We start from the raw sequence: 24,563 nt of genomic DNA on the forward strand, positions 1-24,563 counted from the left end.
TTAGTGGCACAAATCTCTTAAAACAAGAGTGGCGTTTTGCTGCGGGATGAAAGATGCCAGCAAACTCATTCCACCACCTAAGATGAATCCCTTGCGATGCTTCCCGGATTTTCCCACCGTGCTGCCTTCCCCTGGGGACCCGGAGCAGTCAGTGTGGGGGCGATCCGTGCCGAACCTGCCCCGTGCGTGCCCCGTAAGGCAGCGCTGTCCCTTTAAAAGGCGGCGGGCGGGCGGCGCGGCGGTGACGGCCGGGGCCATCGCCTGCCCGCCGGGTTTTCCCCCCCTTCCTGCCGGTCCGCCGCTCGCAGCCCGTTAAAAAGAGCAGGCAAGATGGCCGAGCTGGGCAGCAAGGGGGTCACGGCCGGGAAAATCGCCAGCAACGTGCAGAAGAAGCTGACCCGGGCGCAGGAGAAGGTAGCGGGGAAGGGGGGCATCCCCGGGATGCGGGGCTGGGAGCGGGGGCCGCGGGCACCGGGGATGGTGACAGCCCTGCCCGGAGCAGGGATGGGTCTGGCACAGTGGGTGCTTGGGGAGGATGGCAGCTGCGTTCCCTGCCTGCGGAGCCGGGTTCCCGGTGCATCCCCGGGATGCCGGGTGTCCCCGCTGGAGCGCTGCGGGCTCGCCGGAAACATGGCATCGGCTCCGGCCGGCAGCGGGAGCGCCGCTCGCCCGGGCGGGATCCGCGGATGCTTTTTGTTTCACCAGGAGGAGACCTCTCCTTGTGGCATTTAGGGTGGGCTTATGCAGCGTTTTCGGAGCGGTGCTGTGCTTTGCCATAGCGCTAAATGCGTAACACCAAAGATGGTGAGGGAAGGGAGACAGACGGACACTCGCCCCTTATCTTCAGCAGCATCGCTGCTCGCTGTGCTGACCTTGAGCTCCCCGTTTTGGAATGGAGGTTCAGCCACACGGCCTCTAAAGATTGTGCCGATCTGCTGAGGGAGGGGGGGATTTTTGAATCCCGGGAGCCCTTTCGCTGCTCTCCGCCCACCCCTGTGCCGGCAGAAGGTGCCAGGAATATGCAATGGATACTTTTCCTGTTCATCTCTCTGGCATGCCGCATCTGATGCCAGCTGCCTGCTCTGGGCAGGGATTATCGGGCGTTTTACGCAGGGACATTGATCAGCTGCTTTTATTGCGGGCACGCTCGTCTTGGTTTTCAGTGGTTTGCTGGAGATGACATTGACTGAATAAGGACTGGTGCATCTTGGAGAGAGGGCGGGCGAGCAGATCTGCCCACTGCTGCTCGTGTTCCCTGCGAGTTATCTTTAGCAGCTAGATTTAATCTAGGAGGGCTGGGATTAAACGCGGTGCTGGCCTGAGCCTTGTACCAATCTCTGACACTGCTCAAAAACGCTGCTGGGTCAGAATGGCAGCCCAAACCACTTTTATTTAATGTTGCCCATGCTACATCCACTACTTTTAGCTCGCTTGCTGAGACGAGGAGCATCCCTTGAACTTGTCTGACTGCTTGTAAAATTCCCCAATGACTGCCAGATCCAGTATGGAACTGCAGCAACAAGGTCCTGGCCTCACTCTTACACAAGAGTGAGCATGGCCACATCTGTGGTTTTCTTTATCCTACTGTTGTTCCAGGGAATCTGGTCCACCTTGAACTCGTCACAGATGCTAAACTTCATTCAGTGTTAGCCACCAGATGGCAACCATATTTGTAGTTACCATTAGGGTAGGTGGTAGAGCTCCTGGGCCTGCTGATGGAGTTGTTATATTTAGTGGTGCAGCTTGGAACCTGCCAAGCCCTGCCCTGTCTCTTATCAAACGCACACAGGTTCTTTTCCTAGGGAGGATTTTCCACAAATTTCTGTCCGCTGTTGATTTCGCTCACTTCCTTGCTCACTCCCTGGTGGTGTTTGGGGACTGGGAATGACAATAATAATCGAGAGTTAGCTGGGTATTGCAGGTGATTTGCACGATCTGAAAGCAGTTGTTTGTCTCTTTGGGAAGAGAAAAGCACGGCTTGTTTTGCTTTAAGGAGAAAAGGAAAACAAGCCCAAAGCACTTGCTAACACAAATTTTAGACCCTTCAGTTGTTGTTACCCTGATGCAAACAGTACAACTTAAATCTCTGGGCTCTCTAAAAAAGAAAAAAATGGCATTGCTAGCTTCGCCATCTGACTTGCCTCTTCATACTGCTACAGGATTCTCTGTAACAATTCTTCTTTTGTGAAGCATTCAGTTTTTACCCATGAAGGACAGACTTGCAGTGAGGAATATATGTCAGTGTTCACTTTCAGGTTCTGAGGAGAGATACAGCTGAAATTGAAGTGATGTGGAAGCACCAGTGGTTATGACACTCTACACTTGTGGTATTTAGTTATAAACTGAGATACTGTGTTTAGCAGGAAGGGTGAACTGTGGGTCAGGAGATAAGGACCAGGTGTTAAATAATTTAAAAAATGGTAAGCAGAGGTGTGCAGAGGTGGATCTGCTAACAACTTAAATATGTGTTAGATTTTTTTGTGAATATATTTTGGCTAGGATCGAACTTTTCCTTTTTGAGGCTTAAACAAGCTGACTGTTCCTTTTCCATATCGTATTTTCATTTGAATCAAGGATAAAAAAGTTATTCCCTTGAGAATATTTCCTTCTCAACGTGAGCCCTGAGGCTTTGACCTCAGCAGTTTTCTTCCTGGTGAATTTCAGCCTTGTGCTAAGCAAAGAATGATGTCTTTTTGTTCAGTGCAGAATTCACATTGAAACACTGTACACATCCTTTTTTCCCTTCTGAGATGCCTATTATGTAAACTATGTAAGATATTCCCTCAGAAGTGCTGTTTGTTTTGAGCCTTTCAGCAAAACTGTTGGCTATTTTTGGAAGGCACTCGAGCAATCCCACAGGAAATATACGATGGAGTGGTCGATTGTAGTTTTAAAAAGGGGATGGACACCCGTTTAACCTCCATCTCTACTCAGAGGTAGCCTCAAGCACAATACTGGGCAATAATTTGCCAATTGCCCAGTGAAATGTATCAAATTGATGGTGCTATCCAGAGGAACAGACCTTGCAGAAGGAACCCATGCAACTGTTTCCAACTCATATCACCTTTTTCAACTAATTAGGATATTTAGTCTGGAAATCATGATCAGTTCATCCGAAATTTAGCTGAAGGGTTTTCAGACTGAGATGTTGAACTCTGGACTTTTTATAATTCTAAACTTCGTAAATATGGGTAAAAATGTAATGCCCCCACTGTCACGATGTCTTAGAGGGAGCCTGGTGTTTGCAACTCTCTTAAACTCTTCCAATGAGGCTACAAGTTTTTTATTGTTTATGCTTGTAATCCATTATCTTGGTTAAAGTTTGTGTTTTATCTTAACACTTCGGAAAATTTAAAAAATCTCCCCAGTTTACACAATTCCCATTTTCCTCTGATAATGTCCTGTTTCTGAATGTGTCTACCTGCACATGCATGTTTCTCTTTTGAACAAATTCAAACAGCATCTTGATGACTTGATGCCATCCTGGGGTGAGGGGAACTCTGTGGGTTCCAGCAGGGAGCTGAGCTCAAGGAGCAAATAGTTGGGTTTAATATCTTGACTGGCAGTGTCCTTGTCACAGGATCAGGCTCTTTGCTTTCCTTCTGCATGTCGGGTGGAGGTTCAGGGTGGAAAGATGCATTGGCTGTATGGGCACCAACTGTTGATTTAAGTTGCATACAGGTTAATAGCTTTGTCTGAGGAGATGAACTGTAAAGTTGACATCACAAAGAAAAAAAAAATTCTCTTGGGAGCTTTTTTTTGTGTGGAGAGGAGTAGAAAGGAATGAACTTATTTTTACTTAGACTGAGTGTGGGAAGTTCTTATCCTATAGTAGTGGTGTCTCTCACTCTCTTTTTGTTACAAAGCTGGGCAAAATGAGGAGTCTCTGTTCTGGGACATGAACAGACTGTTGTATTTTGTCATGGGTATCTTCTGATGTACCAACAAACCAAGGCATCCCCTTTTCTCCTTCTCCATCCCTAACCAAAGGGGAAGGCTTTGCTTTCCATGTGGGACCCAGCAAAGTTTCGTTTGGAAATCCCAACTCACTCCTGTTAGGGGGTCACATTTAGGTCATAGACTGCCGTCTATAGTCACAGACTCTGGCTTGCCTGTTGCCATGAAATGTCACTTTGTTTTCCTGTTCTTGGCTTTGTTAATTCCATTGATGTTTGCCCACATCTGTTTGAAGTTTTCCCGGTTAAACCATCTGTCAGAGCACAGTTCTGCTCTCCTCTGGCTGCACAGTCCAAGGAGTCTGGGCTGCAGTCTTGGTCTCACAGGTTGTGGTTTGGGTGGAACTGGGTTTGCAGGAGGCATGGTTTGCATTTTGAGTTTGCCCTGATAAGATATTTTTTGTCCTTCTAAGTCAAGCTCCAATAGGTGGAGCATTGCAGAAGGAAACACCTGGGATAAAATTTCAGCCCTGTTGAAGCAGATGAGAGTCCATACTAATTAGCAGTACCCAGGAACCTTAAAGCAAATTTAAATACAGCTATTGCCAGCCTGTCAGAGGCTCCCTGCTCTGTAGAAACTCTGCAGGTGGGCAGGGAGCCTTTCTGTAAAAATGGTAGATGCAGAAAGCTCTGTTATTGGAAAGTAGTAATTCATCTACCTACTTGAGAGAAGTTCCTTATTGGTTTTCCTTCAGGGTGCTCCTGTCTCTGCAAAACTTCTATGGTTTTTTTTCTTGCCTTTGCATAGGGTAGGATGGGTTGGTGGCAGTCTGCCTTGTTGTGCCAGCGAAGAACAAATAGCCTGAAGAGCTACCAGTATTGTTTGCCCACTGATCTGGCAGGAAAATTGAAGTTTTGGTTTTTTTTCTGAGGGACTCCCCAGATGACAAAGACGGGGCTTTTTACTTTGTCTGTTAGCTTGCTTTCCTAAGAATGCTGGGCTTAGGGGATGGGTAGAGTCTCAAAGGTACTTTATGCCTAAAGGTTGCTGGAAAACAGGCACTGGATACAGCAGGAAGATCTGAATTAATGCCCCTAACGTTCACATGATTCCAGTGTGAGCTCAGACTGTATTACTGGTATCAGATAATCTGCATGGCACAGGGAGGAGGTGAAATAGGAAACCAGGCTCCACATGTCTCCTTGCCCATGGAATGGTTTGATTGGCAGAGCACTTACAGTGCCGTGCTGAAGGTGCCCTTCTGTCTGGCTATTGGCAACAGATTTCTTATTTGAAGCAAAATCTCATGGATGGATGAATTTTCTGATTGGAAAAGGCCCAACCCTTTTCCTTGTCATTTTATCTTCCCTGTAAGTTCTAGTCTTGCAAACAGTCCTTTTCAGTGCAGTTCTTGTGAGATGAGGTTTATGAAGCAGGATCTGGAAGATCTCTTTTCTCTGTGGGCTTTTAAAGAGGCTCTAGGCCATGCAGAGTGTTACAGACCTCATCTCTCTGGGGGTGACATCAAAGCTTGTCTGGCTGTCCCTCCATCCTGCATGCTGTTAGGCAAGGTTTGTATTTCCAGGCACGGATGTTTGTTTTCTTTCCAACATCATGATTGCTCTTTGCACATGGCTGTAGCCAAGCCATTGGGGAAAGCTGGGTTCAGCATCTAACTGGACTTAGGGCCTTTAGAAATAACACAAGTTTTCCTTTGTTCCTGACTCTTTAGGCAGAGACACAAGACCCTGTTGCTTGGGATCAAATGTGTAATAAAGCTCTGGTTTAAAGACATGTGGGATGACAAGAGGGTGCCTTAGGTTAACAGGTATTAGAGTGGCTATTTTTTTCTGCTGTTGCAATGGTGCCTAGACACCTGAGCTGCCTGTGGTGTGAGTTCTGCAGCGTTGCAAGGATCATCTTACAGCCCTGGCTGCCTACCTGTGCACAGAGGGGTCAGCCTGTCTTCCCAAAGTTCTGTGCTGGCACTCGATGTGATCAGACTCAGTTTGCCAAGCAGAGCAGGCAGGGCTGTCACCCTGGGCTGGCCCTTTCAGGGTGCGCAGACCAGCAGCTTCTAATGGGGTGAGAGTTAATGCTGACCAGGAGACTCTGCATTCTCTACCCCAGAGTGATGAGATGGGAACAAACATTAAATATGAATAAAGCCTCCTTGGAGCACTGCTGGCAAGTAGAATTGTGCAAAAGGGTCCATTCTGAGTTCAGGCTGTTTTAGCCTTCTCTTGAGGGATTGTTTATTTGGGTTTCTCCAGCAACTACGATATTGAATGCATGAGTGCCACCAAACGTGTGCCATTCTGGCATCCCTTCTACTGAGCTAAATGGGGACTTCTCTCACAGGAGGGGATGGAAGAGAGAAGAAAATAATTTCCATTTTCTTGCTAGTCAAAATCAATTTAAATATGGTATTTGTTGAGTACCTAATACTGTCAGAACAGGAGAGGGAACCCCTGCAAATTTGCCTGAGCTATTGGCAGTGGCACAGGGGATGAATAAATCTTGTCAGGTGTCTTCTCAGCAGGTGCATCCAAGTGGCTGGAGAACCTCAGACTCTTCAGGTTTCCCTGGGCAGTTTCCTAGCCTCTGAAGGCATTTGATCTTCATGAAGCTGGCAAGTGCTGCAGGGTAGGTCCTGTGCCACATTCCTGGAGAAAAACTTGAAGTGTATTTATTAGCAGGAAATAGGATTGATGAGTATTTTTTTTTTTTGTTTGGGTTATATTTTCAACATGCCAACTTTCCTGCATAGTTTTGTTTCTTAGCTGCTGCTCAGAAAGTACCTCTCTGTAGATTTGTAGTTCTCTTTAGATTTGTAGATTTGTGATGTGAAGGAAAACAGAAGGGAATAGAAATTCGTCAACCTGCTGAAGTCGGATAGTTGTTTAATTTATTTTTTCTCCTTTTTTCTCTCCTTTTTTTCCCCCTGGGTTTCTCCTTTGTTATGTTGGGAGCCTGCATTCAGGAAGGGTTTGCCAGAGCAGGGAGTTGTGTTTTGTGATGAACTTGGAACCCAGAGCTTGGGACATTCACACGGACAGAGTCACTATGGAGCAGCTTTACGAAATGAGAAATAGGTTCTGTGTTTGCTCAGATCTCTGCTAGTACACATGTGCAACATAGAATTTTCTACTGTTTGGGCTGGGTTGGAGTGAGCTTTACTCAGACCTGTGGCTGGGAGGTTGAAGTTTCTGAAAGTCAGTGTTTCCACAGAAGTGCTGCTGGGAGAGTCCTGAAAGCCAGACAGTGTTGCCTTTCTTTCTGTCCCATTCTTTACAAGAAAGAAGAAGTCTGGGTGGCAGTGTGTTCTTAATATAGGCTGCCAGGCAGGATGGAGAGTGCAAACTTCACCAATAAGGAGAAAGCAGTGCTTAACAGCAACTAATCCCTCTGTGAAAACCATGGGCTGTATTTAATCTCTTGATATGCAGGAGTGCAGCCCTCTCTGCAAGGATTTGACAGGCAGTTTCAGAAAGCTGGTAACCTGTTCTGAAATTCTTTTTTTTTGTAATTCTGAATTGATTGTACTTGGTTTGTTTATTTTAAATAGGTTTAGAACTTTTTGTTAAACTTGGTTTAAGAGCCGCATTAGTTTCTCAGTTGTTTCAAAGTTAGCCCTTCAGGAGGGAGATTAGAGGTTGATACAGCTGAAGTGCAAACATTTTTCACTGGGCAAAAATACTCTGCTTTGGAACTGTATTAGACAGAGCTGAATGCTTGTTTGCCAGCAGGGATGGAAAGGGAACTTCAATGGTACAGAAACTACAGTATTTGAAAACACAGCTAAAAGTGTTTACACTTTTGGTTTTTTTTTTTCCTTTGTACTACTTGGCTTGATTGCACATTTTATCAGGCCAGGAACAATAATGTGTGACTTAACTGACTCAGAACTGAGTTGGATGGTATTTGCAGAGTGAAACAACAATTCTTCCCATTGGATTTACTTGGAATGGTGCCAGCAACAGATGAAAACTTCTATCCAGGAGGTATAAAGACCTGACATTTGAAGAAAATGTAGATCTCTGAATCTTTTTATTTAACAGATATGCTGATCTTGTAGCTCTCCAGTACCCTTGTAGGTGAAGTTCACCATTCCTGTAAATTGTTATAACTAAAGTCTTGATCCGGCCAGCTCTGTGAGTCTCGAGTGGAAGGACCAACCTTATTTCCTTATTCCTGCTTCTGCAGTCATTGTGGGGAAAAAATGGGCAAAACTTTGAGGGGAAAAAAAAAAAGAGTATGCTTTAAAAAATGCAGGAAATTCCTTTCCTGGCATTTGAATGTTCAGCTCATTAATTTTGAATTTTCAAGCAGTAAAGTGTTGTCCTGGAGAGCTACTGTCTTTCCCCACTGTGGGTGCAATGGGACCCTTTGGTCCAGGTGTTGAGTTTGACACATGAGGCACAAAAAGGGTTTAAGTTGTTGTACTGAGGGACAGCATATTTCAAAGGTTGCTTGATAATGTTTTTGGAAAAATTCTGTTGAGAGAGAGGCAGCTTCCATAAGAGGAACAGTGCTCAAGGAGAGTGTAAAATTATTCAGATGGAGAAATACACTTGGGTTCTGACTGAAACACTCCTTAGGTACAGTTTCCTCAGCAGAGGAGTGACATGGCCATTCTTCAGTGTATTGAAATTACCTCTGCAGTAGAAGGATACTAGGGATTTTTTTTTTGGTCTGTTTAGACTGGGCAGCCATTGTGAAAGGCCAAGCTTAATTGTGTGTTAATAAACATGAGCTATTAAAAGGATGTACTTGCTCTGATAATGTTTCCAACATCATGCAAGCAGTCAGTGTGATTATTTGTTAGTATCTGCAGTGTGATTGCATTCTGTATTGCCAAAAAAGGCCATTCCCTATTCTGAAATAATTCCAATGTAAATATTGGACAGTCTCAGTTAAAACAGATGATTCTGGTTTGTTTCGGTAAAAGTTTATTCCAAAAGACGTAAAAGGGTTTTCAGATATTTTTGCAGAAGTTGGATATGGATGGTTTTGTAAGCAAAGGTTCAGGACTGTTTTTGACCAGTAAAATTTTTATGGAAATAGCTGAAGAAAGTGGGAAAAGAGATTGTCTTTCTTTGGAGAGGAAGAACAGTTGTTGTGCAGGGCTGGGACACCAGTAGGGCTTGTTCACCTGGCTGTGGTGGAGTCAGAAGGGGTGATGTGATCCATCAGTCACAGAGCTCTGGAATGGTGTGCTGCACCCAATTGCTCATGGTCTGGGACTTCTCTTGAATGGATGTCAGAGGCAGTTGCCAGACTAGAGCTTTTTGCCAAGCTCTCGCTTATTCCATGACCCTTGGTGGCCATAAATAATTCAGGAGGAAGTGTGCGTTATCAGGGCTGGATGCCCTTACCATGAGGCTGTGGATGTTGTAGGTTAAAAGAGCTGCTTTGTCATGCTGGGTGAAGGTGACTTGGAGCTGGGATGTTTTAGCTGGAATGTTTCCTGAGCTGGCAGTCCTGAGTCTCCAGCTGAGGCCTTCAGTTTTCAGGAGGCTCTTTGAGGAGCACTTTGTGGTGATTTTCCTCTCCAAAACCAGTGTGGCCCAGATTGTTAACAAGTGCTCTGGCAAAGAAGCTGATGGACTTAACACTCATTCACAGCCAGAAGACTTGCCCTATCAAGCCTGGCTCTCTAATTTACTGTTCCTTGCCCTTCAGCTCTGCTGAAGAAAAAGCAAAGCTGAAAAGGAGAAGAGCTGTTCAAAAGCTGCTAGGGAAGGACCAAGAGCTGATCATCTGTTGATCCATACATTCACACTTTCATGGGACAAACCACATTCTGCAGGTCAGCTTGGCCCTGGAGGGCACTGTTCCTAAGTCCCCCATGGCTGGTCCCTTGCAGCATCACCTTCCAGCTCAGGGAATGGCAATAGCTGACCCAGATGCCCGTGTCTTTCCTGTGCCCCACTGCGTGTGCCACGTGTTCCCAATCTGTCCTGCACTTGGGAAGCTCTCGTTGTTCAGCAAGGTGGTTGTGAACCTGTGAAGGAGCTGTACCGGCCTCTAAGGGCTGTGCATCCAGCCTGTCCCTTCTGGAGTCCCCCCCAGCATTGTTTTGGCTTAGAAGAGCTCTTTGGCCCCTCCCTTCTAGCATGCACCTGCTCCTCTGTCTCTTTCTCCAGCTCAGTCATGGCCTCAAATGCCTTTTATGTTCTCCTGATTTGGTTGCTTCATTCTGCATCAGGGCCTGTGTAAAAATAAAAATACTTCATGCAGAAGTATCAGCATTTAAAATGAGTGTTGCAGAGGAGGAGGCAGAGGAATTGAGACGGGGAATTTGTGCAAACAACACTATTTATACTATCTATTCCTCTTGCTAGTGTTACTGTTGGCTATAGATAGGGTTTAATTAAGCTATGTTAAATGCCTACCCAAGTAATAGACATTGATGTTGCTGAAGTTGTGTTGCCTGGAATGTCACATTGATGCCAGCTGAATTAAATGATGCCATTTGGCTTTATTAACTACAGAGCTAGGATGTAGCTCCACAGTTGTGCCACTTTTTTTGGCCTCTCTTTGGTGTCTGCTAAAGGCTGGGGCAGACAGAAGGGAGGGTGGAAATTTACCTGCTTTCTTGAGACTGAAATTTCCTCCTCCTTTATTTTCAGGGTGTTGATAAATACATATTCTCTCCAGTTTGTGCTTTGCTGAATAGCATGAACTCGGGGGTGCAGTGTTTTTAGCTGCCTGCTTTGAAATAAGAGCAAACCAAGTAGAAAAAAATTGCCCCCAAAGTTATGAATGAGGCATGCAGCTGCATGTGGTGAGGATGGCCAGGTGTCACCAGCACAGCCAGGGGCTGAGGGGGCAGTGATAGTGATGGTAGAGTGGTACCTGTGTGCAGTTTGGGCACCCCAGACATGACAGAGCTGTGTCTCCTGGTGGAGCTTTGTTTTCAGCACCTCAGGAACTGGGCCATCTGCTTAAGGTGTCAAGATTAAAGCATTCAAAGTCTGAAAACTCTGGCTTAAGCTTTTAATATTCTTAATCTCCCACATCTCTTGAGGCAGGTGCCTGCTTCTGGCATTGGATTTGTTCTGGTGGGAGAAGTGACCACTTCTGAATAGTTATTTTGCTGCCCTGTCTTCTGCTGCTGGAGCACTTTCTTTGTGTCTCTATCTGCCTGCCTTAAATACAGTCTTGTCTTTACAGACTGAAGTTCAACCTGACCCAGCTACTCCTGCTGGGGCAGCTGTTTCACATCACTCTCAAACTACTTCTGCCACTGAGATGTGTCATCTCTGGCTGCATCTTTTCCTCCTCTGTTCTGCATTCTGCTGCTCCATTATCAACCCTCTGGTTGTGCTGCTTTACCTGGTTTTATTTCAAATCTCTCATCTCATAGGTAGATTTGATGGGAAGTTCAGGATGGGGGACTAGGGGGCAGCAAAAAGTGTGGGAACAGGGAAAAGACAAGCAATGCACAAGACCACACAGGGCAGTGGGATGGTGCCTGAGCATTGCCTCTGTCCCAGCTCAGCTCAACTAGACCTGTAGTTAGCATCTGGCATCTTAATTTTATATTCTCTTTAGATTATGGTTTGACTCTCTGAAACCCCTGACTGAAGGCTGTAAAATTGATGAGGAAAAAATTGGAAGTGAAGTTTAAATCACATTTGCCGGGATTTCTTTTTATTCTCAAAAGCTTGGGTGGTGAAAAGCAGGACATTTTCATGTCCTTAAAGATAAATGGGGGATGTGTGTGAAGAGTAAAGGATAGGAGCGGAAAATACCTAAGTTTTCTTTTTAACTGTTAAAATCTGTAAAGAACAGGAAAAGATAAATAAAAACCCAATGCTTTTTTTCCTAATAAGCTTTTGTTTAGCAAGGCAAGCTCGTTCATTTATAGAAGGGAGAAAAAGAGTCCACTAAATAATACAGTGAGTTAGACCTGGAGGGATCATGACATATCAGTCAAATATTTGGAGATGGATGGGGGGGGGGAACGTAGATATATTTAAGGAAAAAAAAAAAGGAGGAAATAATTATTTTTTTCAGTTTGTTATGTAATGTTGGTTATAACTGAGAACCAACCCTTGAATTCATGCTAGAGTACAAACACAGTGCTTGGGCTGTACCTGCAGGGCAGGCATAATGCAAAATGACCTAAACAGAGAGAGGAGTAACAAGATACATCAACTAATGTAGGAGGAGCCTTGAAAAGGAACCTGCTTTTGAAGGTGCTTGGCTGGCCTCGGGCTAGGCAGACACTGAACTGCATTGCAAGGGTGTGAGTGCAGACACGAAGCATTCTGCCAGGGAGACAGGGAATTGCTTTTCCATGCTGTCTGTCACAGCCCCGCTCCTGCTGGAGCATCACTTAATTTAGACTTGACTGACAAATGGAGCTAAACTGCAAAAACTGTGGGTGAAGAGGGGGGGAGAAACAACCTAAAATGTTGAACATAGTGAAGAGACTAAAATCTTCATATAAAAAAATCCTGATATGTCAGAGTTTGTGTCAGTACTAGATGCACACCAGGGTCCCCAGCCAGTTCACCCTCTCGAGGCTTGTCTTGTTTCCAAATGCCCTCTGTGGGAGAGGAGATGCTTGGTTTGAGCCTGTGGTTATGTAGGTAAAAGAACCTTTCATCCTAACTGATTGGCCAACGCAGAGAGTGCTTGCAAAACATCCGGAGAGCTGCGGGTTTATTTGTATCTTTCTGTAAGCATGCTGTAGATTGCTTTGAGGAAAATAACACTTGCATCCTGGAGATCTGTTCTTGTGTTTTCCTAAACTGTCAATATGGCTGTTTTCTAGAGAAAAGTGATCCTTATAAAGGCTGATATTAGATATATAGAAGGTACATTAATTTTCTCTTATAACAGTGAATACAGACTTTCAAGATAGATATTTGCTTCTACTCAGGTTTCAGTTTAGGTCAAGCAGCTGCTGTTCACCTATTTCCAAGGCTGGCTTTTTGTTGCAGTGCTGTTGGGCCAGTCTCCCACTTGTACTGACCTTTTTGTTGTTGTTGGAGCAGTTTCAGAGGTTAGTGCTGCATCTCAGTCACTTGAGAGTTTTTTATGTAAGAAGCCACATCCTTAATGTTAATGTCATACCCTAATTTGGTTTGTTTGTAATATCAAAGTGGCAGCAAAAAATCAGGTTTTACTGTTGAATGAAAAACTTTGTCTTTATCCTTGTTTGTTGAATTCACTGAGTCTGAGCTCCTCAGCTGGCAGGGATGGGTGAGAATCCTGCCTTCCTTCCAGCCTCTTCATGCATGGGGTGAGCTGACTGTGACTGCACAGAAGGGGGAATGAGGGATGAGGATACAGCTCACCGACTAATGAATCTAGCTGGCTCCTTTCCTGGGACAAAAGAGAGAATTAAATGATGTTGCAGTTCCCTGCCACCTTAATTCCAAGGTATTTGATAGGTGCTAACAGCAGCTTTCCATTTCTGCTGGTTCATTGTGCACCAGTTTGATTTCTCCTGCAATGGGTGCCAAAGCCTTTTTCAGTTCCTGCTTCAAGGTCAGGGAGTCAGAAAAGCAGATTTTTGTGATGGTGAAGACTCCCAGTGTCTTCTCCTTTGGTGTTCCCATGCACTGGCTTTTTGACAATTCTGTATAGTGTGGATGCTGATGACCTGGACAATTTATCAGAAAAGGAGGGGAAAATCATGCTGCCAGCTCTTCTCAAGATGATTTTCTTTCACACAGACAGAAATGATTCATCCAATGTCACTCTTAAATTAGGTGAGATGTTGTCCAGGGTAGTTGGAGGAGGGGAGGGAACACTTTGTTTTAGGACTGCAGTACACTGCTGTTTAGCCAGGTGTATTTGAGTATGCCAGGAGACTCAGCAAAAGTGCCTTTTCTGCAGTAGTCATGTCCTCTTCTGGGGACCCTTCTCCATAAATGGATTATTTGGAGGCTCTGGAGCATAATATTTCCAGTCATGTTACCTGCAGGGTCGCTGTGCCCTCTAACACAACCTGCAGACAGAGAGTGGCTTTGCCCTGTGTTATGTGTTTAAAGAGCATTACTCTGATTATCCAGGAGGGTGGATTAATGGGAGTTAATGGATACTCGAGGAAGGAAGGAAGGGAGAGGTGCTCAGGAGGTGAATTTGAGCTGACAGACTTGTTAGTTGGCAAAACAGTGCAGTCTGCTTGGGAAACAGTCAACTAAAAAGCAGCTCTGGGGAACTGCTCTGCCCTGAAGAACTTGAGGAGACAGATAGTAAAGTGTTTGTGTGGGAAGCTGTGTCGTTAAAACTGTCACCAGTGAGTTGTGGGGATGTTGGAGGCACCCAGCAAAGTCTTCTGGGATAAAACAGGGGAAAAATAAAAGATCCTTCTGCCCTGCCAAGTCTTGGAAACTAAGCTGGAATTGCTCTAAAATGTTTGTTTCTTAGCTCTAGCCCTCTGCCATGCTGTCTGGAGCAGTCCTGCCTGGTGGGACAGGAGGGTGTCAGATGGGAGTTTTGGATGCTCTGCCATCTGTGGGGTGGGCAGCAGGGGCTGAAGGAGGGACCTGGCCTCAGAAACCTTGTGGTGCTCAGTGTCTGAGAGCAGCACACTGGTGGGACTGGCACAGGCTGCTTGGGGAAGGGAATGGAAATGTTCTCCTTGTCACAGGAGGTCTAATCCTGTAAAAGGAACAATTGTGTTTTAGGGGCTGAATAGAAAAACAGGGTCCAGCTGCAACAGGGGTAATGAACAGGAGGAGTGAGGGCTGGAGTGGGCCTTCCAGGGGAGGAAATGAGGCTTTTTGCTTTATGGGAAATGGCACTAGTGCCAGCTCATATGTAGGAAAGTGCTACTTCAGAAGGACAGGAAAGAAAGGGACTGCCAAAGAAATCCCTAGTGTATGATGGTGTGCCTTGTTTTTCTGCAGCAGGTGTTGGTGGGGGCTGAGTCCTGCTCTGGAACAGGTGCCTAAACCCCCTGCTGCCCTTGCAGAGGCTGCCTGTGCCGTGTGTGTGCCTGCCGGGGCCTGTGCCATGTGCCCCAGGCCTGTGCTCAGAGACAGCTCCTGGGACCCCCAGGCAGCAAGGAGCAGCAGCACAGCCTGGCTGCCTGGGTGAGTTAGGGTTTCCCCATCATGAATGGAGCTGTTAATGAAAGCCAGGCCTTGGGAGTAAAGCCCTCCTTGAGAGCCTGCAGTGATGGCAGTGGGAAGGAAAGGGACAGCTGACTGACCTCTGTGTTGAGGGAGGAGCCCTGCAGCACATTCTTGGAGCCCAGGGCCCAAAGCCAGTCATGCTGTAGGTATGGAAGGGTATCAAGAGCCTTGATGATATTTTTAGCCAGAACTAGTAGGGGCAAGGGTTGAAGGGGCCAGGAAAAAAAAATTATTTCTACGGTTTTTTCTCTCCTGGTGCTGAGGAACCAGGTGTCCTTTTTAAGGGATGACTAACTCCTTGTTTCATGGAATGGAGAACAGACAAAAAAGCTTTTTATTTTTTTCCTCATCAGATGAAACAGGTACTTGTTTTTGGAGATGAAATTGTCATGTTTGGAACCTGCTTCCTTTGGAGCTCTCTCCTCTGTTCTTCCTTGAGCTGTTGGTGGATCTGTGGCACTAAGACATGACTGTAACGTAAAAATCAGCTCCCTCCCATGTGGAAAATCAAAAGACTTGAGTAATGTCCCTTTCTTTTTTAGAAAAAATAGGGTTGGATTTGGAGGCAAGGCTGTTCAAACAGAGAGCACTGTTCATTTGCTCTGGTCTGTTACTGTAGGGGTGGTTATCAGTGATGGCCTATAATCCTGAGTCCTTCCTGTTCCCTCCCTGACTTGTTCCCTCTGTTCCTTCCTCCCATCCCTAACATTTTTTCTCTGGTGAAGCTATTGGGGAAGATGGAAAAAGGGGAAACTGGGGTCTGAAAGATGTGCAGACTCCTTTGCCATGCTTAAAGCTCTCACCTGTAAGGAGTCTCTGGATGATGGGAGATTACAATGTGGAGAAGAGGCTGTGTGTTGAGACAGCAAACTCTTCCTTAATTTCTTCCTCCTGCTGCTGCCTCCCTTAGTTTTCTGACTGTAGTAACCTTCTGGTGATATTTTTATTCACAGGATATTGTCTCCAGTAGTGATGATAGCCCTGCTACCATAACCCCATGTGCCTGTACCAACCCAGACAGATTTTTGGTGTTATCCTGAAACTGTGGCCAGGATAAGCAGGGATGTTAACAAGTGGTTGGAAACATGATGAAAACATAGGAAAACAGAATCTGTTTTTGTGGTGACAGGCTGAGAGATGAAAATTCATGTGTAGTGCTTTCTGCTCCCTTTGCTGTCTGGCTCTGCAGCTTCCTTACTAAAACCCATTGATCTGCTTTCTGTTTGTTGCTGTCATTCTCTCTAGTGTTCCTTCTAGTCATCAGTCATGCTTGGATTGATTTTGCCATTTTTGTAAAGAGAAGAAAGGTACAAGTCAGGATATCCTTTGTTCAATCAACTGTGACTTCTCTAGGAGGCTTTGCAGGGGAGAAGAGGAGGAGGAGGAGATGATGTGAGGTCAGTCAGTTCCCCTGTCCTTGTGCTTTGTCCTTGGGGCATGTTGCACCAGTGCAGCTCATTTCTTTGGGCTTCAGAACTAGTTCTTGCTGGGAACATGTGGGTGCAGGAAAAAAAGAGAAGAGTTTTGGAGTAGCTGTGTTTATTTACCTGTGTTAGTATATCTTGGGACCAATATCTGTGCATCCTACATGCTTCACTCCTGTCTTGCCCAGGGAGGAAATCTCAATTTGAGAATGACCACTTGGGAATGTTCTTTTGAACACTTTAAACTGGTTTTCACTTTTTTCTTTTACTTGATGTCCTTGCTTTTTAGAAGGAAATCCCCTGTGTGGCTGAGATGTAGACCATGCAAAGATGACTCAAGGTTGCAGAAGTAAACAGTTTTTTGTTCCTCCCTCGCCATTACCCAGTGTTTAAAACCCAGAAGGCTGAAGGAGAGCCAGGAGCATAATCAGCATCTTTATCTCCTTCAGCAGTAGCTGAAGAAGCCAGCTGGACTTGCATGCCTGACAGTAATCTCATCTTGCAAGAACTAGTGCTGCCATACACAATGGCCCCAGCAGTGGTAAGGGAAAATGCTTGGAATTCTTAAATTAAGCACCTGATTTTTTTAATATCAATTATTTTGTGCTTCCTCAGAGGCTGTGTGAGAATACTCACCCCACTGTGACAGAAAGGAAAGGTAATGATGCAGAAGGGCATCATGGTTTGTACAAAACTGAACAGTGCATCTGTGACAGAGGCAGTTTTTCAGTGCAGATTTTCCTGGGTTTGGAGGGAGTTGTGACAGTTTCTCCATTCCTTCTATAATAAACATTATTGTTTATTATTGACTTACATGTACTTTAGGGTTATTTTGTAGCAGTGTTGAGTACTCCTTGTACAGCTATGGCTGAGTTACTTGTTCTCTAGAGGTCTCATCCTGAAATCTTCAAATAATGAAGAGGAAGTGGTTCTGTGTTGGGGTGAAAAAGTCTTTGAGCACGTGTTTGTGATGGCCAAGCCTTTGCACGTAGCCTGCTCTCCTCCTGGCAGTGCTCTGGGTGAGACTGCCCTGCTCTCTGCTGCAGAAGTGTTCTGGGTTTGTGTTGTGTGTGCTGGTGAAGATTGGCAGAGACAGACTGCCTGCTTTCAGCCAGCATCTTTGGTTTATTTGTGTCCCTGCTCTGAAGTCAGAGATGAGAAAGAAAGTATTTTGTGCTTGCACTGGGGCAGTACCAGTGCTGCTGTGTGATGTGCTTGTTTCTTTTGATACAGAAGAAGGTTCTGTGTTTGTTTCAGAGGAAGATGTCCAAGCATTTTACACTTGCCTGCAGGTGCATGTGGAAAAAATAGCTGCAGCTGGATGCTCCCCATCACAAGAAACTGGTGATCAGCTCTGATTGTGCATTTATTTCTTCCTTTCATCTGCTTAGCAAAGCACCTAAGGCCTAGATGGCATCAGCTGTGCATCGTTGGAGTTCCTGCTTCCAATCCCACCTTCCTTCCAATCCCCCCTGGTAATCCCCAGCCATCTCCACGGGTGGCAGGCAGCCAAGTGCTTAAGGAGGGGATACCCTCCTCAGCTACTGAGAAGGGCTTTCCCCAGAGAGCTCCAAGGGAGGCCCTGGGAGCCTGTCTGTGCTTCCAGCTCCCTTTTGGTGTCAGAAAGTGCCCCTGCTTTGGCTGTGTTTTCTTGCTCTTGGAAAACCTGAAGCTGTCACCTCAAACAACTCCTCAGAGCTTTCTGTCCTCTAAGCATAGACCAGCCAAAACACAAGTGACCCTTCCTCTTCCAAGTTAAGACTTCTGTCTCAGGATCTGTGGTGTTCCAGTGTAACATCTATTTAGTTGTTGATCTATATCCCCATTGTTCTGTTTTTTCTTTCTCTTCCCATCATCTTTAACCTTTGCCTGTGGCAGCTGTGCAATCAGACCAGAATCCAGATGGGGCTGCCTCTTTGATCCTAGCCTGCATTTAATAATAGGGCTCTGGTTCTTACAGAGGAAATGACATTACAAGGTGCATTGGGTCTTCTTTCATTCAAAATTTTAATTAGTGATTTGGGCAGTATACAGTCATTTTAAGCTCTTAATTGCTTTCCAGAGTTCATCCTGAGACTAGCTGCACACATCCTGAGAGTAGCCACAATTGCAGAGTGGCCTCATCAGCCTGAGAAACTGTCTCAAAAAGCTACATAATTTTAAAACCAGTTTAGATATGAAAATAGTTTTGTAGTAGTTGAAATGGTATCGCTTTAAAAATCTGACAGTAATGAAGTCTCAGAAACCCAGCACTCAGTTTCTTGGGAGATTTGTCTTGAGTGGACAGCAAAACCTACCCCAGAAGTTACATGAACTGTGAAGATATGTGGTAAAGTTGGTTTGGAGCTTTGCCATTGCAGTTTTATCTCCATAATATTGGTTCATACTCTGTGTTGCTTAGAACAGTAGATTCACACTTTTTTTTTTAAACACTTGAATCTCAGTGAGAACTTCAGGTGTTATAGAAGGTATGTAAATATTGAGGTTTGGAATTACTCTTGGTGAGCAAAGCCAAAGTTTTCAGTCAATAAACTGATTCCTAAACCACTGAATTTGAATGGGTTTGTCTCAAATTGTGTTTGACTTATCTGCATCTCCCTTGTATAACTAAGAGTTTAAAACAATTTGAAATGCTGAGACTGGAATTCAACATCTTATCTTGAAAAAGAAAAAGGCTTGGCAGTGATTCTCCTCTTTAGGAATGGGTGGGAATTTTTTAGCGTTGAAATACAAGTTTATACAAGTTTAGCAAGTCTCAAGCTTGGTGTTTTCCAGAGTGCTAGAAACAGGGGACATTCTGCTGAAACAGCCCAACCTTTCTAGTCCTTTAGCCCAAAATCCACCCTCAACTGGTGTGACTTATTGAATACAATGGCCCAGCAATTTACAGGAGGGCATAAGTGCAGCAGTGCTGATTGGAAATTCAATTCTACCCCTTGTGAGCCAGGCTGGGACATTGAAACCAGTGGTTACTTTCAGCCCAGCCTGTGTTGCTATTTGGAGTAGAGGTTTGGTTGTCAATCCTGTTTCAGCATTTAGCCCTTGCATTGTTGGGGAAGCACAAGGAGGGACAGTGATCGAGAGGCAGGAGAGAGAGTGGGAAATGAGGCTTTTTCAGTGGCCTTCTTGGGAAAACTTTTAAGTATTCATGAAACTGTGGCCTCTGCAAAGACTCCCCTGTGCTTTGAGAATTTCTCCAGTCCAAAACAGATTTTCTCTCTATCCCCTGAGCATGATAGTTCTGTTCTGGAAATGAGGGTGGAGGGGATGCTGTATCCATCTGTGCTGAAAAGTGTACTTCAAAGGAAGGTCCGGTTGTTTCTTGCAGGAGATTAATTAAAGCAGAACTTTGACTCTGGAAACTGCTACCTGGAAGTGATTAGGTGGCTGTACTTTTGAATGATTTGTGTATTTAAGCTGTCTACAGAAGATGGATCCTATGTCTCGTATCAAGCACCTGAAGGTTTTTAGGATGGTACAGTTCTTAAAAGCCAGGCTCCTTTGATATGCAGCCCCCCCCAGTGCAAGTCAGAGGTGAGCAGAAGGTAGGAGCAGCCCAGCCTATTTTTTCCTGCCCCATCCTGTTTCCTAGCACTGCTGGAATCGATCCCTGTTGATTCTGGCACAGTCCTGCAAAAGCCACCGGGGGACAAAGGCTCCTTTTGTTGGGAGCTGCAGCCCGGGGCATGGACGTGCTTCCCAGCACTTGCCTCTCACTGGGGCATCCTGCAGGGATTCCAGCGGGATCTCAGAGCCTCCTGGGGAGGGTGTGTGTGTCTCAGCTTGGAGTCACCACACTGACCAGACAGTGCTTCCTATTGTCACTCTGGGAGAGCAGAAAAGGCACGAGTGAGGTCGAGGTTTGCACAGGAGAAAGCTCAATATTGGGTGAATGTGAGCCTTTGTGGCCAGGTGCAGGTAACAAACAGGGAATGGACAGTGACAAACACATTGTTCCCTGTTCTCTGCTACCTTCACTCTTAAAGATACTTTATGCAGCTAATCTCAGTTGTGTGTTTGGTTTTGTTTTTCCTAAACCCTGCCGGTGTTCAGTAGTAGCATTTAGGACCAGTGAAACTCTGCAGGCTGCACATCAGTGAAACTAAAGTGTGGTGCTTGGTGGGGAGAGGTGTTGGAGGAGCAGGTTGGGACTTGGGAATGAGCTGGGGAGCACCCACCTGCTGAGAGAAGTTCTCCTCCCTTCTCAGGTTTCTGTTCCCCTCCATGGGAGCACTGCAGTTCCTGTGCTTGCTTGGCTGTTGTCACGCAGAGCTGTTTAGGGACTGGGAAGTGAAACTGTGGCAGGATAGGATCCAGCAGGGAGGTTTTGTAACAGTGTCCCATGCCCATCAGGTATCTGCAGCATTGTCCATGTGGTGAGGAATGGATGGAGCAGCTGCTGACAGCAGCCTCATGCCCACCCTCATTCTTGCAAGTGACAGCAGAAGTATTCAGGTGATGGCACCTGCCTTGTGGGAAGGCACAGAGATGTGTGCATGTGCCATTTTTGTTTTCCTGAGCTGCCCGTGTGGGTAGCCGCAGCCATGGAACGCTTGCTGGTTGCTGTCATGACTCATTTTTATTAAAACCACGCTGAGCCAAAATTAGTGTGTAGGAGCTGCCCAGGAGGCTGTGTGACTGTGCTGGAAGGACACACATGTGAGCCAGCACGCCTGCAGCACCCGGGGCTGAGGGGCAGTGACCATGGCCATGACACTGGTGTGGCTGCATGTCCTGGGTAGGAGCCTTGCTGGATCCATGACTTGGGCAGCTGGACTGGCAGGCCTGGCATGGCTCTATGTTTAAAGACCAAGAAAGAGATATTAGTTCCCCTTCTGCTTGAGAATTACAGAAAACAGAGAAGCCTTTATAAGGTTTGTATAGAGAAATCTTATCACTATGGTTATTTTGTTTCATACCCCACTCATTCCAGCTTTAAATCTTTATTCATAATGGGTGCAGATTGTGTTGTGTTAGTCTTAATGAGGTGCTTGTTCCTTTTTCAGGCACACCAGGTACTGGCTCTCCATAGCTGAGTTGTATGTGAATGTGTCAGTGGTATTGAAGGAGGTTCCCTTAAAACCAGGAGAGGAATGTACCTCATGAAAAAAAGTATCGTCCATGTTCTAGATGAACTAGAGGAGGGCTTCAAACCTTTTCTTGGGTCATGGGGCCTTAATTTTCTTTTCCAGGGATTTGGCCTTCTCTGTAAATGCCAGATATACAGCTCGCTTTCCATAGTTGTTCTTCATTGCCCTTGGAGTCTGCAGACCACATGCTGAAAATCACGCGACATTCTTTTGTGTTTATTGCCAGATCTGTAATTTCAACCCAGTATCTTCTGGCCTTGCTGTCTGTGTAACTCCTTGTGCTGTTTACAGTTGGGGGGAAAAAAATTGAACCACCATCCCACAATCTAGCATGACTGTGGCAGAGTGAGCTCAGGCATTTATTTTTTTCCTAACATGGTCTCCTGTATCTGGAATCCTGGGCTGATGTAACTGATCTGTTTGTGGCAGTGGTCTGAAAACTCAGTGGGGTTATCTCCCCATTCTGAAGAAGTTGGATGAATGGCAGTGTACCTTTCATGTGTCCTTTGTATTCCTGGGGTACTTATAAAGTAAACCCTGGCAACCCCTACCCATGCTGTGTTGAACCACTATGTAGGTGCACAGTATCTTGGTGAGAGCTGGACACTCCCATCCAAACATGAGCAAAGCAAAGGTGCCTGCTCAGATCTGGCTCCCAGAGTGGTGAGATGGTTTTGCACTGAGTGCCTCCCTCCCTTGTCTCTTCTGAGAAGGATGATTTTTGGTAATATATGGTGGAGGTTGTTTGGGTGGATGCCTGTGTTTGCCTGGCACTTCATCTCATCTCCTGACTGACAATTGCTTTCATGGATAATCAGAGAAGGAGTAACTTCTGTGACAATTCCCATGTGGCTGCTTTCTGATGCTTCCTACAGTGCCAGATCATTGTTGTGGTTTCTGCCTTATTTCGTGTATTGAACCCTTGCCCTTCCTGTTTCCCTTGAGCATAGACTCTCCTCTGCAGGGTTTGCTCTCTGGGAATTTCATTTTCTGGGTAGGTGAACAAAACCTTCAATCACTCTAGTCACTGACATCTTAGTTCCCTGTTTTAGCTGGGACTTGCTCTTCCCTGACTTCAGCAGCAGCAAGAATAGAAGCAGGCTTGGGAACCACCTGGATAAAGGGGGTCTGTGTCAAAAGAAAAGTTTCTTGCCTTACCTATGGAAAAAATCTACTGCAAGGAACTGGGCAAATGGAAAAGGCCTCTGTTGTATTTCATAGGTGGGATTAGGAGGGGCAAAATTGCTTGCATGTAATTATCTGGAATAAAAATGCTTTAGATGTTGACTTTATAGTAAAGATTCAAACATGGCTCTGTTCCAGGGACAAGCTTTTCAAAAAGCTGTTTAAGAGACTGATCATTACACAAAGTTGTACATGACTGTCTGGAGACAGTTAGTGTTTAAATGAGGCAGGTTTTAGAACAGATAACTTGTCCTGCTTGTTGTAACAAAGCATTTAATGTGATTAATACAATTTAAATATATCCTATGAGACAGAAGCACAAAAACTTGTTTGGTCCCTTCTTTTTATTTGGCTTTCATGGTAAATTTTGTGCAGCAGAGTGAGTTGAATGGAATGCTGGCATCTAAGTGTGCCTACAGTGATGAATCTACCTGAAGGTCACAGCTTGGTGCCTTTGTCACTGTGGTGGTCACCTGTAGTGACAGTAACTCAAAACACAATCTGACTGGTTACTGAGCAGGGTTCTAATGCATCAAAGTGTGAGTTAGAAAGTATGCTGTGCTGAGTTTGCTCTTGTTCCAGTGTGTGCAGGCAGCTCTTTGTGTCTTTTTTTGCAGTGCCATTGGGTCTTGCAGCAGCATTTCACAGCCAGCACTGAACAGAAAAGGAGCCTGGCCACTTTGCTCTGAGGGCAGAGTTGCTGCAAGGCTGGATGTACATGTCTGTACTGCTGCAAAGTGAATCCAGAACTGGAGATGTGTTAGAAGGTTCTTTGGTCCCACTTCTTCAGCAGATTGTGCACTTGAATCCTTCCTGGTCATCCAGGGTAGTGCAAGGGTGTCTATTGCATGTCAATTCAACAAGTTGAGTTTTAAATGTAAGAGGATGTGAATGCTCTTAGATACTGGCAGGGGCTTCTCTGTTCTGTGTGTTACTTTAAGTGTGTGAGGTGAGGTTTCAAGGGACTGGCTCTTGGTACTTCAAAGGCAATCCAGGAAAAGTTTGTGAAATACAGAAGTCTTGGCATAGAAGATTTAGACATAAAGATAGCATAAAGTGACTTTAGACATAAAGATGTCCTGATGGTGTTCTTGCAGACCATGTTGGATGTTGGAGGGGACTTTACAAAGCTGTGCAGTTGGTGGTGGCATAACCAAAGGTGGGCAGCAGTGAATATGCATGAGGTCTGAACAGGGGTGATGTTGTTAGATAGGTTTGCTGTGATAGAGACAGCTTGAGTTGTATCTGGGCTTGCTGGCTCCTGGTAACCCTTTACAAATAAACTCTTGGGCAAGAGGAGATAAAAGCAACTGGAGGCATTTCCAGCCTTTCTTTTGTGAGTGCTGCTAGCAGTGGAATAAGTGTGCTTTAACCACAGAAGGTCAGCGAGGCCTTCGGGCTCCAGACAGACATTATGATTTTATTGTTAGCCTGTATAACAAGATTAGCACCAAATGACTCACAGAACAAGCCAGGTGGTCTTTAATCTCTGTATCTGGGTTGGTATGAAGACATTTTCATTACCATGACAAATGTTGTGGCTGAAAACTTTGACAAAATCAGGTCTTCAGTGACAAGTGTTTTCTGTGGGAACTCTCAACTTTATTAAACACAAACATTGAAAGAGTGGTGGGTTTATTTTTTTTTTACCCTGTTTGACTATTTTTCTTTGAAATGGTTCTGGAGTTTTCCTTATGTTGAAATGAAGCTAATCTCATTTTTAAAATGAGAAGCACCAATGTAAATACTGGGTGTCTCTTGCTAATCAGATACTGTGATGAGAGTTGTGTTTTAAAAGCTGAGATCTTAGGCTGATAATGAAAATGCAATTGGAGTTATTTTGTGTCAAGGTAACTTGTCCTCCT

At 45.3% G+C, this 24,563-nt stretch overlaps 1 protein-coding gene across 7 annotated transcripts in view; it reads left to right on the forward strand.

Annotated features, from left to right (window-relative positions):
• Positions 1 to 236: 236 nt before the first annotated feature.
• BIN1 (bridging integrator 1) overlaps positions 237 to 24,563 on the forward strand; it is an 88,226-nt gene continuing 63,899 nt past the window's right edge. For 3 of the 7 annotated variants that reach the window (XM_064718837.1, XM_064718840.1, XM_064718844.1), the window contains exon 1: positions 238 to 414. In XM_064718837.1, coding sequence (XP_064574907.1) covers positions 331 to 414 — 84 coding nt within the window. In that variant the 5' untranslated portion in view covers positions 238 to 330. Of the gene's footprint in view, positions 415 to 24,563 lie in introns of all 7 variants that reach the window. The other 4 variants (XM_064718839.1, XM_064718842.1, XM_064718838.1 and 1 more) reach the window with 2 other exon arrangements.

The sequence above is a fragment of the Zonotrichia leucophrys genome, chromosome 7, assembly GCF_028769735.1.
Source record: "Zonotrichia leucophrys gambelii isolate GWCS_2022_RI chromosome 7, RI_Zleu_2.0, whole genome shotgun sequence".
In the NCBI taxonomy this organism is placed as follows: domain Eukaryota; kingdom Metazoa; phylum Chordata; class Aves; order Passeriformes; family Passerellidae; genus Zonotrichia; species Zonotrichia leucophrys.